The 15,082-nt window shown below is 35.8% G+C and overlaps 2 protein-coding genes across 5 annotated transcripts in view; one reads left to right on the forward strand and one right to left on the reverse strand.

Annotated features, from left to right (window-relative positions):
- LOC114874186 (synaptobrevin-like) overlaps positions 1 to 15,082 on the reverse strand; it is a 31,586-nt gene that overhangs the window by 2,356 nt on the left and 14,148 nt on the right. The gene's annotated exons all lie outside the window — the stretch shown is intronic.
- On the forward strand, positions 269 to 15,041 carry LOC114874184 (vesicle-associated membrane protein 2). Of its 4 annotated transcripts, none has more exons than XM_029183242.2 (6): positions 269 to 402; positions 4,409 to 4,632; positions 5,144 to 5,223; positions 5,306 to 5,357; positions 6,034 to 6,091; positions 8,464 to 11,263. In XM_029183242.2, coding segments are annotated over exons 1-5 (372 nt in total). In that variant the 5' UTR covers positions 269 to 400; the 3' UTR covers positions 6,048 to 6,091; positions 8,464 to 11,263. The 4 variants fall into 4 exon arrangements, with proteins under 4 accessions (XP_029039075.1, XP_029039074.1, XP_029039072.2 ...); XM_029183241.2 differs by having other exon boundaries at positions 6,034 to 6,075; XM_029183239.2 differs by lacking the exons at positions 6,034 to 6,091; positions 8,464 to 11,263 and adding an exon at positions 12,201 to 15,041.

Genomic DNA, 15,082 nt, shown 5'->3' on the forward strand with positions numbered 1-15,082 from the left:
ATTCGTAGGTCGAACCTCTATGTTCGATACATCGATTCTCGACGTCCTACGAAAGGTGGCAAAATTTAATTTCTATTACTACCCGAGTCCTTGAACTCCGTGTATTAGTGAATTTAACGAGACTCTACGTTCTTCTAATTACCCGTTGATCGAAAAAGGAAACATTATCGGATGAATTAGAAATATTAAAAGACCGAGAGGGACGATTTGAAAGGTTCGAGTGTTGTCGAGATATCGCTGGAACGGCGGCGATATCGCGACGGTGCCGCTGGAAATTTTATCAATACCACAACCGTCTAGTCGGTGACAGTCGCTCGTGAAAAGTACGCGGTTATCTGACGGGGTTGGCAGGTCAGCGAATAGCTCTAGTTCAGGAAACCAACAGCGATCGACAAAGAACATGTGAGTAAAACTACGAAAATCTACCGATTGTGTTTGTTGGCCAGAGAAAGAGTGATTTTTCTTCGGAGTGAAATCGAACAGCCGTGTGAACTGGTGATTCTATGCGGACGAATCTATATCGAATTGCCCTCGCGGATCTATAACGCTTTTAACAGACGGGAAGGTGGAATTCTAATTCTAATCGCTACGAGTTCTTCTAGAACCTGCTGTTTAACCTGAATGTAAAAATTTTTCTTTCCTTTTTAACGATATACTAAGATACGTTGCAATGATGTGAAGCTACATAGTAAAGATTTTTTCTTTTTTAATTTAAGTGTTGCAATTTTTATAACGAATTCTATCATAACGAAAGCAAGGAAAAATAACAAAAGACAAGAGAAATTATAACGAGAAGCAACATCTATAAAAGAATTTAAAAAAAGCTAGATCGATGGGAAAGAAACCGGGACTCGTAACAGGATTAAATCGAAAACTTTCAACGTAGAAGATAACACGGATTGTCACTGTAAAAGTGTACAATTTCAATCCTCCTTAATCGCCATTAACCAACATACATGTATAACATGGTTGCAAATAAAGCAGTTTATATAACAATTGAGCCCACCGTGTCTGTAGGGTATCGATTCGTTTTAAGAATGAAATTTTCTAAGACGAATGTTAAGACGCAATTTCCTAAGCCTTTGTCACCAATCGATTTCGTTGCACGGCCTATCCGCAGCATGCCAGAATTTCCGATAAAGTGCAGCAAAGCTTAAAGCAGACCGATAACACCGATTTCAATGGTAAAATTGCGGTCATTGAATTCTGAGTCCTCAAGATGCTTCTCCTTTACTATCCAACTCTATAAGCTGAACGATTTAGCTGATCGTCTCTATTCATTTTTTTCTTTTTACTTTCACGCGATTACGTTAAAGGTCCTGATCGTTTGAAACTTTTATTTAATTTCTTACTCCAGCATTTTTTCGCTACTTGAGACAAATAAATGCATACTTGTATTTAACATTTAAAACATAATAGGGCTACAAATTCGGTTCAAATTTGTCAGATTTCAACTACATATAATTTGCGTCACGGGTAAAATTTTAAAAGTTTCTAGTTTTACAACCCCTTAACTCCTTTATAACCCCTTTTATGAATTATGGAATTTTTATTAAGAAGTAACATTTCGACCGGTGGAATCGTGAGCTCTAATTAGAATCAGACACGTACCGGTAACAATCAATCGCGAACACACACCGGGTTATACGTTCAACTGGCAGTTTCTATATTTAGATAATCAATGATGAGCATATTTGCAGCAATATTCTACGAGCTTTGACTGTGAAACAAAAAGATACGCTTTTCCGGCGTTACACGAAAATGCTTGGCTCCAAGTAGATTGTCCCTGACAGAGTCAGACATGTCGTAGAGTACCACTTGAACAACAGACTTAACTACAGATGCTTTTCAACGAAAAATAGCAAACACACTTTTATTTTTGATTCATTTCAAAATCACACCTTTTTGGTTGTTAATTAATTAAAATTAATAGTTGAACATTGTCTAAAAATAGACAGAGAAATGAGGCGCGTAGGCGATTGAAATTCAACTCTCAATGAACTTTGTGAATTCGAATCTGAAAAGATAAGTTTGACGTCATACGGGTTACACTCTGGAAGCCCCCGGTAAAACGGGTCGTTTTTCTACAATACTGTTAGTTATAAAATTCCATGGTAGAATAATCGATTTAACAGTATCTTTCGTCAACCTTGTGCTATCTACGACAGCTCTAAAATTAGAACAGAGACGCGAATATTTTCAAAAAAAACTTGATGTCCTTATACGTAAAATACGTAAAATTTTCTTAAAACAATTCAACTCGAAAGGTACAGCACAATCAAAAAATTGTCTTTGTGAAAATTTTTAGCGGAAAATAATTCAATAACGATAATAGTAAATCGAGTTCGATCGATACATTAATACGATTATATAAGCCGCTTGACCGCGTAAAAGCTCAAACTAGGTGAACGCTTTCCTCTTTTGTCCCCAAACAGTGTTTAACGTTGCAAAAATTCTGAAACATTATTAATGGATGCTTTTATACAATATCGTGTCCTCGATGAATAGATACCCTTATAGACTGTAGGTAGTTTAGAAAGTGTTTGAGTCATTCGAGAAAATAGAAAGGACGTAAATTCTATTTATTTGCTGTGATAGGGATATTGGAATAGCGGATCGATCGGCGGCTGTTGCCACTCGGTCGTTCGATCGGTTGCCAAAAATAAAACCCGCAACTTCTTCGATCGCTTTTTAATCTGCCTGCCATCGGTGCTCGACATGTTCGAAAAGCCTGATTCATCGTCTCGAGCACGCACTCCGAATCGAAACGTACATTGATCGACTACCATCCAACCGGCAACATTCTAGCTGCTTTCATTCCAATTCCACCGGGAACGTGCTCCCTTTTTATCGACAGAAATTCGAATGATCAAAAAGGGAAGAAGACCAACGTTAAATAGAACGTCGAAATAAATTAACACTACGAACAAGAATCAAATTGACGTGGAAGTTCAAAACCTCTTTTCAACATTTCTGAAGTTTCATATTTATTTGCTCAGTATAACTAACTATTAATACATTGAGGAGATCATAGATTCGTTTGATGCATCCTGCAAAATTATTTAATCGCTAATGTCATTGTAATGTCATGTGAATTTGTAAAACGAATCGCAAAAAAAAAAAAAACACCCCTGCTTCTTCGAAGCCCAAGAACAAACTGACTGGCCTCCGCGCGAAACAAGTGGCTTTATCAGATGCAACTGGCCCATTTACCTAGGGCTGAAGTAACAAGCTCTGTAATTAACATTATTTAACAACTTTAAAAATTCTCGGGAAACAAATTTAATTTTCTTATCAATGCTAGAGGAAGGGGTGGTATTATTACAATTACTCCAACTACAATTAATAAATTCCATAGTTTAAATACAGTAATTTCTTAGTTTTGAAAGAAACAAAGAGTTTATTGGAAACACAATACGGATGATTTAACAGAAAGCATTGAAAACTGAGCAGGGTGTTAAAACATAAATTCGAATACGAGGTAACGCCAACGCAAGACTATCGCGATAATTAAACTAACATCCCTGTTGTTCCTGGAAAGGTCTTACCCTGCGCGAAAGGTCAGCCGCATTTACGTATGAAATATCTTCGAGGAAGTTGGATCAGACTTAACCTTTCCAATTCTTTCTTTAATCTAAATTCTATATCTTTTCTGCATTCATTCGTGTAAATCATAGATTCTATAAAGCGAAATGCACTCTAATATGTGGGAAATTTGAAAATCTTAAGAAAACGATAACCATTGACGAATGGGTAGAATAGTGTCACGAACTTTACCCTTTCGCATTACTTTTAACCTTTGATGGAGAAATTGCAGCATCCACCATAGAGCATTCGACGAGGTCGTAACTTTTACATAGAACTTTTGAGAAAAAGGTAGAAATGTCGCGTTTCACGATTCCACTGAACCGTATATTTTAACGATAGAGCTACCTTACAGCGATAGTAAATTCAGAATTGTAGCAAGCTATTCAATTACCGTTCCTTGAATTTCATTTCGACCGAACAATTTACACAAATTTTCCTATTCATCGCGTACCTGGCTACTTTCCACATACAGTAGACAATAAATAATTTCCATTTTGGATGCCAGAGAGGTAGTAATTTTTACATTCGCGTGGAAGTAATTTGTTCATTTCCATGGGAAAAATGAAATTCAACGAGCGAGTTGAGTAGATCGTCAGCTGGCTCTTATCGTTATCGTTAATAAAAGGCTGGAATAGCCAGTCTGGGAAAGAAAAACTGAAAGGATTAAATTACTCTTCCCTGAGGTTGAATTCCCATTGAATAGCCGCTTATGCAAATCTCGCGAAAACTTATCTGCCAGCTTTAAGCTTTAATCATCCAACGCGTTCAGTTTCTACGTTCGAGGATTTGTTGATTTCTCTAATACGAATATTGTTCGTAGGGCGACCGAGGGCGGTCTAGCACCGGATGCTGCTGCAGGTGCAGGTGCAGGTGCAGGTACCGATGGAATCGTCGGAGGTCCCAGGACGCCGCAGCAGATCGCTTCGCAAAAACGACTGCAAGCGACGCAGGCGCAGGTCGACGAGGTCGTCGACATTATGAAAACGAACGTCGAAAAGGTTCTGGAGCGTGATCAGAAGCTTTCAGAACTCGACGATCGAGCAGGTTGGTCGATAACTCTTCCCTAAGGATAAGTACAGTAGTTTCTTTCCTCGAAAGGAAAAGACAGCCAAGATGGGCGAGCCCAGATAAATAAATAATGCCGTTTACACGCGTAACTTTCCATAAACATAAAAGCGATGAATAAAAAACAAGCGACAACGAGCGAGGACACGCGAGAGATTTACATGCTAAGAATCCTGCGTCGGTTTAGAGTTGGAGATTAAACACCGAAGGTCGAGCAACTGTCTACGTTTGTTAGAAGTAGAAGGATATCCTCTCCATTCATTCTGTACGCGGCATTAAAGTAGTTCGACCCTGCGCGTCCGACTGCACGCTGATATCGATTACTGTGACGCTCTCGAATCGATGGGATGCAATGCCGCGCTACCACGGCTGACCATCCTCGATCTTTTTCACTACGCCCAGTCCGACCGTCGTCGCTACCATTTTCTACTTCCTTTAATCCTTTCGATTTCAGTTTCAATTTCAATATTTATTCTATATCTTGTTACAGATGCGCTTCAGCAAGGAGCATCACAATTTGAACAACAAGCAGGAAAGCTAAAGAGGAAGTTCTGGCTACAAAATCTAAAGGTAACATATTCTTCGTCAGATATCATTTATCGATACTCGATCGATTCGTCTCTACATCGTTTTGTTAATTTTCTCATTACAGATGATGATCATCATGGGTGTCATCGGACTGATCGTACTGGCCATTATCGTTGGTAAGTAACTGAACGTATACATGCACTAATCGAAGCTAATGACACTGCCATTGTAATTGTTTAAGTGTTCTGTGTCATCTGGTCAATGTACCTTGTCACGATTTCGAACGACTGATTCGGAATTCGGAAGTAATCTTAGTTATACGAGATCAAACAGAATTGTAAATTAGTAATTACAAAACCGAATCAATCGTTCCACTGACTATTTGTCTCTGTCGATCTATATTTTTATGCTGAGACTGTATGGGTCTCCGTGATCGAAACGATATATTGTGTTTGCACGACGCAACCGAAAAGAAAAAGAAAAAGGAATGACGACAATGTCTCGAACGAAGTGTCGCCAATAAGCTTGCACGGTTATTCGAGAAATTCCTTACGAAATAATCCTCAGGGATTTCTCGAACGAATAAAGTCTTGTCGACAGAAGTGTCACCATGTTTCGCTTAAATCCTAACTTTTTAATCGTTGCTATGACGAGATACCGAAAGAAAAATAAAGCCTGAATACTCGTAATAATTACGCGAACGGTAAAGTTATCATTTTTTCCCCAAAGAAAAAGGTGTTTTCATGAAATTTAAATTAAGGATAAGAATCACAGGTTCTAACGTGTTACTAATATCTCCACTGTTCATCATCTAACATGTGTGAATTCTATGTGTTTCTCTTTTTCGTCTAGCGAACTTCATGTAGATGCGCTGCTGGTGGAAGAGATTTGTGTGTGAGTGAGTTTGAAGGTAGAAAGCAACAAATCTGCGACATTGCGTTATTACTGTTGCCTTTCTATCTTTCTTTCTCTCTGTTTCTATATACATATATATTATATATATATTTTTATTTCCTTTTCTTTTATCCCTTTATCTTTTCACGTAGGACGTGTATTACGAATACCTGTGTATACCGATACGTATTATCTCTGTTCTCGTTGTTCTGTTTCCTTATCAAACTTTTACGTTTTCCCACCTTTCAAAGTTCCATCAATTCTTTCAAGTGTTCCCCTTTGCAAGAGGTCGCGATTTCATAAGAATCTTTGAAAATTTTATTTCACAGAACGGTCAAGGATATCGAGAATTTTTTTTAATTACCTAACATATGACTATTTCACATAAGATCCTTATGAAATTAACGCTTACCATCGGTGTTATATACGTATTGTCTGCCTGTAATAGGTACTTGCTGGTGTATCTGTCACTGTGTTTTTTTTTTTTCTTCCCAACAACCGTTGCCATCCTTCGAAGCTCGTTTATTCATGAAACAACGACGTTATTACTACGGCAATTCAACTTCCACGTGCGAAAAGACACGGTGTTTCATGAATTTCCGATCACAGCCTCGTTCAACCCAAATATCTGCTCCAAAATAACACGATCTAGACAGCGACACCACAAACATGAACAACCGAGGCTTTGCCAGAAGAAAAATTTATATTTCTTTCCGTCTGAAAGCCATCTCGAAGCCTCCATAATTTTGACTATATTGCAACAGAAACCGCGTCTGATCAAAATAAACCAAGTGAAATGTAAATATGGTTATCGCTGAAACGACGAGCGAGATTTTCGAAGAAGAACACGCGACATTTTTTACCAACTTTCGACTTAAGGAACTCGTTTAGAAGATATTTTCGAAAAACTACACAATCGTTCACAACCAAACCCGTGCCTCGTAATTATTGTTATGTGTCTGTCTGTACTTTTGGTGGTATTGCCTTGTCTTTTTCCTCCCCCGAAGTTAGTCCCAGCCAGTGATTTTCAATTTTTTTTGCTGGTCAAAATACGAGATCAGTGGCAAGAAAACGAGAATCGTTCGCGTGAAAAGAATTTCTTCGAAAACAAACAACAGTGAACAGAGACCAAAATAAAAACACACGAATGGACAACACAACAACGACAAAATTAACAACATCAACTACGAACAACAATAACATCTACAACAGTAACAACAAAAATAGAAAGAAGTTTCTAAAAAAAAAATAAAAAGCTTTTGTTTAACCCTCACTGTCTTCTCTTCGGTACGGTAAGCTACAACTTTTATTGTTGCACTTTATCGGTATCATTTCATTTTATAACCTTCTTCTTCGATTTCTTATTGAAAACTAAAATACTAAGAATTTTTTCTTTCATTTAATTTTAATTCTTCGTCATTTTTCTGCGCGTAGAAGAGAGCAATTTAATCAATTTCTGCGCGTAGCACGAATTCAAGATTTCTGCATATTCGTTTCAGCATGAAATTTTCTTTTTTCTCTTCTTTCATTATCGGTATAGGTATCGGTATCGGTTTCGTTCGTTCTCTTAAACTCGAACACCGTTTCAGAATATACAAGCTACATAACAATATATGCATTATAAATGCGTATATGTCTGAAGAGATTATTATTTTCAACGAAAATAAAATATTTCTGGGACGATCTTCAATGCTGTTGCTTGCAACAATTTACAAAGCATGCTGACGTTTTTATGTTTTACGTTCCGATTGACGTATGTAGATGAATAGATTTTCTGTGATCAAGCATGGCTTCTTCGCTAAAGAAAACGTGTTAACATATGACGAACAAAGAAAATTCGATGAAACGCTTTCGTCCAAGCTAGCAGCAAGTTACAAAAGAAGGAATAAAAGAAACTTTTTTATACTCTGAACAAAGTTTACAGAGTAAAATATTCAAGATAGCACGTTTCTATCGAACGATCAGTGTTATAGTCTGACGTGTTTTGAGAAATAGCGAGTGTTAAATGTAATCGTAAATTGCATGCGATATGCTTGAAACAAAATATGGATTTCTGTGTAGAATTAATTTAGTTAAAAATGTAGCCTCGTGGACAAAGATATAAAGTATCAGGTGTTAAATTCTTGCTTCATTCAAAATACAAGTGAACATCGAATTTAACACGATTTGACGATTTCATCATAAAAATTTCATAAAGCTTTGATCTTTGTCCCCGACGATAATAGTCTGAAATTGTGCATGTAGACTGTATCAGAAACAAAAGATCTAGAAATACAAACGAACGATGAACGATAAACATCGGAGGTGAAAATTGTTAAAAAGTGATCGTTTGGATAAGGGCAGGGATGAAAAAAAAAAAAAAAAACAATCGCCTGTTGTTCTTTTCAGCGAGCGCCACCAGCGGCAGTGACTCGCAAAACTGAACACGTGAGTAAAGTTAAGCCAGCAACAGCATCATCAGCAACAACAGCGACAACAAGAAAATAAAAAAATAAAAACAGGAAGGAAAACAACGGGAATTTAAACGTGTAAAAGCAGCTAGAGAAAACGATCGAATAAAATCTACGTACAGAAACAACAACAACAAAGTATCATAAAGATGAAAAGGAAAACGAAGAACGACGAATAAAAAAATAGGCCGAATTTTTGAGAAACAACCCTGAAGAGATTCTTTGATCTTCGAAGATTCAATGAAAAAAAAAAGAGAAGAAAGAAAGAGAGAAATAAAGAAAGAAAGAAGATCGGAAACGGGAATGAGTGCTACGTTTTATCGAAGAGAAAAAAAAATAAAAAAAGAACTTTAGTCACGGTTCCTCTTGCAACTTTTATTCGAATTCGAACATCGACGAATGAACGAAGGTTGGCTTTGAAAAATTCCTACGAAATGAAACAAAATCAACGTATAATTCTCTTAATTCAACGATGCGATCTTTACACCGAATATTTTTGATCAGTAACATTGAAATCGATCCTTGCCTTCCTTCGTTCATTTATCCGAATCAACCCACGCGACAAACGATGGCCAGTGTTGTACAAAAGATTGAAGAGAGTTTAGAAAGGAAAAAAAATCGAAGAAGAAAAAAAACAGTAAAATATCTCGCGATACAGGGTGTCCGTGGAAAATATGAGAGGATCCTCATCGACGAAGGCAGAAAGTACATATACCATAGGGAATGTTCATTGTGTCCCCCCTTTCCTTCGTAAAGAAGTGCCGAATATAAATAAATATATATGTGTATAAATGTATATCGACGTTTACTTTATAAATAAAACGTGTATGAAGTTACGAGGGAGAGCGTGTGATCCAGAAGCAAAGCTAAAAGTATGCTTGAAAAGATTTTCAACGAGACAAAGAAAATATTCTAGAACGATGAAATTTTCAATTTTCCTTCGCTCTTTCCTCGCTGCTTTTCTCTTCTATTCGTTTAAAGATTGACGAGAAATCGGTAGAAACTTTACGCTTGTCAAGGATTGAAAAGAAGAAAAATCTAATAAGAGATATCGGATCGCACGCTCGGTTCGTAACGTGTGTGTACATCTCGTGCTGTAAATAATATCATTTCTCCTTCACGTTCGTTCGATTATGACCAAACGCCGACAATTAAACAAATATTAACGCAAAATTAGTGAGCGTGATAATGAATGAACGAAAGAAAGAAAGAGTGAGTGTGAGAGAGAAAGAATTACGAGCATTCTTTATTCGTTCATATATATCTCTCTATATCCTTTCATTAAATTGGGGGAAAAAGAAGTTAAAAAAAAAAAAATGCAAAAAATATATATGAATAAAAATTAGTAGAAGCAGACTGCCTTCGTCGAAGACGGCAACAAACGTTTCCGAGCAACTTGTGCAAAGAAACGGAGAAAATAAATCTGTCGTGAGAGAAAACCAAGATAAAAGGAGAATGAAATAAAATAATAACGCGTTGAATGAAAGATAAAAGAAAGACATGTTGCTTCGACTTGCTCGAGGCGCTTATATAGGTTCGTTTTAAGGCTTGAAGAATTATCTACAGATGTTATGTATACATGTTAAATAATATTAATAATAATAATAACAGTAATAAGAATAATAAGAATAATTACGATAATAATAACAACAATAACGATAATAATAGCGAAGATATAACATTAACGACGAGAACCGAGCAAGCTGATGATCACCGTGGAATCCGTGGAATCTATTAGATCGTTGCATACGAAATTATTCATTTATAATTTCTTTAGAGAAAATGAAACAAAATCAATCAAAGGATCTGATCCTGAATTTTACCGATGTTTCTTCAATCTGGTATTTTACTTTGATAGGAACACAAAATTATTATATTCTAAAAAATGAAAGATCGCATTCCACAGAGGAAACGATACCTTTTCAAAGTCTTTCATCACCTGCTCGACATAAAGAAAAAAAATCAAGGGAAGAATATTCAGTACCGTGATTTTTCAAACAGCTCGAGGAAGTCGTCGATGGTTCCATTTTGATTTTTATTTGTTTGCTCTTGTTTCCACCTGTAATCGTGTTCGAATAACTGGAGTTTAAGCTTCCGATAAAAACGAATTCATGTCCAGTCCCTTTCTTCGCGTCATCGCTCAATTTCCCGTCAACAATCAATCATTTCAGTTGCTTGGCAGAACAATTTCAATGAAAACATCATTGTTAAAATTCCTCCATTGAATGTGATCTTATTTGAAGAATCGAATAAAAACGCGCAAAGAAAGGGATCAGGAAAGTTGTTCAGGGAGGAAGAGAAAAAGTTTCAAGTACGATTTCCCTTAGAAATCGTATAAGCGTTTAAAAACGATCAAAAACTATATTTATGAACTTATTAAACGCATAGGTGTACCGTCATGCGATTACCTTGACCGTCGACCTGTTAATTATTAACGACGTTTATGACCATAATTATGCTGCTTTCAACATTGTACAGTATCGAATAAAAAGTTACAGTGCGTAATCAGAAAAAAAAGACAAGACAAACTGTAGAGAACAAGGAAAGAAAACAAGGTGGAAACTTTTTATGCATCAATGTTTTGGGTACGATCGTGTTTAGGTTTGGATTTTTTCGCTTTGTCTTCTTTTATTTTTATTTTTATTCTTTTTTTTTTTTATTTTTCTAATCAATTCGAAACAGATACTAATCAGCGAAGAAACATTCGCCTCGATCACGGTCGTGGCCAGAAAAATAAAGAACATTAAAAGCTCGATCGAGCTTGTTGATCACTAAAGAAAAAATATTTCTTCACATCCATGGAGAAGAGGACCATTTTAGAACCTATTATAACTTTAACTCCACTAGGAGGTAAGAATATTAAAATGTTCTTCCTTTTTTTCTGTTTCTTTTTCTTTTCCATTTTATTTGTTTCTTTCTCTATACCTCCTCTTCCTAATGATTAATTACGTATGTTTCGTTTCAAGAGATAACCTGTGTCATTTCAATCATAATCAGGTTGTACTCTGATTATAATTATAGGTCAATACATTTATCTAACCGATTAGCCAATGAGCAGACAGATACATAACTATTCTTTTGTTCCAATTAAATACCGAACCATCTTATTTTTTATTTCTCTCGAAACTCTCAAAGGACTTTGTAACTTTAAGTTTGCTTTCGAATTGAAAAATTCTGAAATTTATCACTCACACAGTCTCTCCTCCACACTTTAGGAATCTCTAACGTGACTTAATTTTTCTAATACATATTATGATAGGTTTAAGAAGGATTAAAACAATGAACTCTATCTGTATAAATGTTCTTTCACTATATTTTCCTTTAAGTGTACTCTATCTTCGTCTGTACCTAATGATAATGATAATAAGTAAGTGATAAGGTACAGAAGGGGACTAGGTGTCTTTGTTAATCTTGGTTCGTTCTTACACGCAAACTACTCTTCTCTGTTACAATAATTTTGTAACTGTTTAAAAATTTAAACGGTATAAGAGTATTTAAAACAGGGTTCAGGACTCGTTAAACCAAATCATTATAAAAGTATAATTAATTATCAGTTTAATAATCTAATCTAATCTAATTGATATGTCGTAAATGTTGAATCCTCTGTTTAAACACTCTGATTAAGACAGCAATGATATTTTGATCCGAACTAATCCTTTTGATTTGCAATTCCAGCGAAATTCATGCCAGAATCAACACCACCACCCCCGCCAGCTTATGCTTACCCACCACCAGGAGTTCCAGGCCAGGTACCACCTGCTGCTCCTCCAGCACCAGCAGCACCTGCTAGCGGTGGATCAAATACCGCTGCTGCTGCCGCGTTAGTCGGCAATTTGAATGGCATTCACAGCGTAATGTAAACAAGATAAACACCTCTGCACCGTACCGCAATAAGAATTTTTTCCAAGCTAATCTTAAGCGAGCAACGCGATATTTGTTGGCGTGAAAATCAAAGCAAAAAAGGAAACTGAAATCTAATTAAACCCTTTTCGATTGGAATTCATTAAGTCGATCGACAAACACTTTAGTTATTCAACAGATATTAAAAACGATACAATAGTACCTACATAATACAACAAACACTGAAGAAACTCGAGCACAACTAGTCGAGTCGTCAACCGATCCATCAAAAAATATCAATGCTTTCAAGCGAAAAGGGTGCGAAAAAAAAACCCTTCGATCAATAGGTTTCTTCTGATTACGATCCTAAGATAGAAAGAGAACATCGAACCGGTTAACGATGAAATAAACGTTTTAATCGAGGAACGAACAGCTAACGCGTTAACTGCCCCGATTGAAGAAAAACCACTGGAAATCGAACCGCAAGCTGTTCTACCACGATCGAACGAGCGCCCATTTTTTCCTTCCACGATCTCAATCAATCAAGTCTCGAATATGCCTAAATGTGAAAACGAGGCGAATACTAGTTCCTGTGAAAGCAGTTAATGTGTTAAAATATACGGCTACAAACGTTGAGTTTCGTGTAGGTTTTAGGAACGAAATGGCAAACGTTAACATCTGTGTCACATTGGTAGAATAAATAATGGAATATTCGGTATACCAACGATAGTGTTATAATATAATTTATCAACCTACTAACGCTGCTATACTCTACCCCATATTCTACCAATGTAACCTACGTTTAACTCTACAAATGTAACTTAGGCTTTAGAGTGCCGAATAGAAAAGAAAGTTGATCGACCCTCCAGAACGTTTATTTCCTGACAGAGATAGCAATCTATCTAGATAGGGGTACAATTCTTACGTGTATCATCGTTCTCGGCTAATCGAATTTTCTCCACACGTATTCCTTCGTAGTTAATCATAGCTGAATAAAAAGAGGAACAGAAAGATCGGGTATATACGAGGGAAACGAAAGAAACCGTGGAGAACTACTCGTCCACTGAATCGGTGGATAAACATGTGTATCTTACGTATATACGTGTAACATGTACATAAATTATTACGAATTGTCAATGTAAGAATGAACTATACATATATACATAATACATAAAATACATATAAATAACGTGACTTATAAATATGTAGTAAATACGAACAAGAAAGAGAGCGAGAGCGAGAGAGAGAGAGAGAAAGAGTACAAGAGAACGAGAGAGAGAGAGAGAGAGAGAGAGAAAGAGAGATTGTTAACATTAAATTTTATTATTCTTCATTATTCACGCGGGAAGATTAGCAATTTGTCGTGAATAAAATCGAGAATCGAGGAAGATGATTTTTGCAAACTCTGTTTTTATGGATTCGAATTTATAGCTTATAGATATTGTATAATTATAGCTTTCACTGTTCTTTATTAATGTGAACATCACCACCTTGAAACTGTTAACTTCGTTGGGAAGGGATATAACAAAAACTTGTTAGAAACACCCTCGTTCGTTCTTTCTCTAATATGTACTTCCTTTTCTTCATAAAGGGTAGTTATTCAGATGTAAAGTATATTGTACGATAAGTTCAATGATCGACTATCAAATTATTTATATATTCAGAAACGATAAACTACAATTGAAAAAAAAAAAGAAACGTTCGAGGATACAATCGTGACAAAGGTTTTCTATTATTTTTACGTGTGGAATCGCACCGAAGAAAATGCTCACTGTACTTAGTAATCACCAAATAACTCTTTAATATGTATTATCGGTAAATTCTTAGTTCAAAAAAAAAACAACATCAAAGAAAGAACGAATATAAAAGTTCTTTTGATAATTAACGATAATCGAAGAATCCTTAATACTTTTTCTTTTTTGCTGGCCTAATTAATAAACTATCCATTCAGTTTCTGTGTGAAAACTATGAATATCATAGATGAAATAATTCACATTTGTAATTACGTACCATCTTTATGTGCTCTAATAGATTTCTAAGAAAATCTTAATCCGTAAATTCTGAAAACAGAGACACGAAAGATTGAGAAACATCTACCTTGTTGTTGTTAGAATAAAATCCAATAATCATCGCGTTGTTAAACGAGGAGAGATAATAAATTTAAGCGAACAAATTCGTAAGGGTTTGCGGTCGAGCTTTATCGACGAGAAATCGATAAAAATAAGATTCGGTTTGCAAATAATAGATACTTATCGTTAGTTTTCAAGCTGCAAAATCGATCTCTCGAGACATACCTTCCTTGCTCAAAATGCAATTAAAACTAATCATCCTTGAATCTTGATCCCCCTCCCCTTTTTCTCCAAGAAAGCTTATTATTATTATTGTATCCACCAACCGAATAATAGAAGAATGATTATTTAAGAGGTTTGTAAGTATGGCGAGAATAATTATACGTAAAAAAAAAAAAAAGGCTTCACCACATAGGCAGTTAACATATTATTACAAAGTATAGAGATACGATTAATAATCGCGATAATTGATTCAGTTGAACGTCATTCGATTTACTGATCGAGAAATCTATGTTCATCTAGTTTTAGATGTTACTGTATATTAGTCTTAAATAAACACAATTATGACAACAACAACAACAATAAAAGATATGCTCTATTACTATTATCCTATTCTTTTATTTTTCATCAAATAGATTACGTATTACG

Source organism: Osmia bicornis, chromosome 10, assembly GCF_907164935.1.
Source record: "Osmia bicornis bicornis chromosome 10, iOsmBic2.1, whole genome shotgun sequence".
NCBI classification, from domain to species: domain Eukaryota; kingdom Metazoa; phylum Arthropoda; class Insecta; order Hymenoptera; family Megachilidae; genus Osmia; species Osmia bicornis.

Coding starts and splice junctions, on each gene's coding strand:
- LOC114874184 (XM_029183239.2), top strand. Junction 4,633..5,143: donor AGAACTCGACGATCGAGCAG/GTTGGTCGATAA, acceptor ATCTTGTTACAG/ATGCGCTTCAGCAAGGAGCA. Junction 5,358..12,200: donor CGTACTGGCCATTATCGTTG/GTAAGTAACTGA, acceptor TTGCAATTCCAG/CGAAATTCATGCCAGAATCA.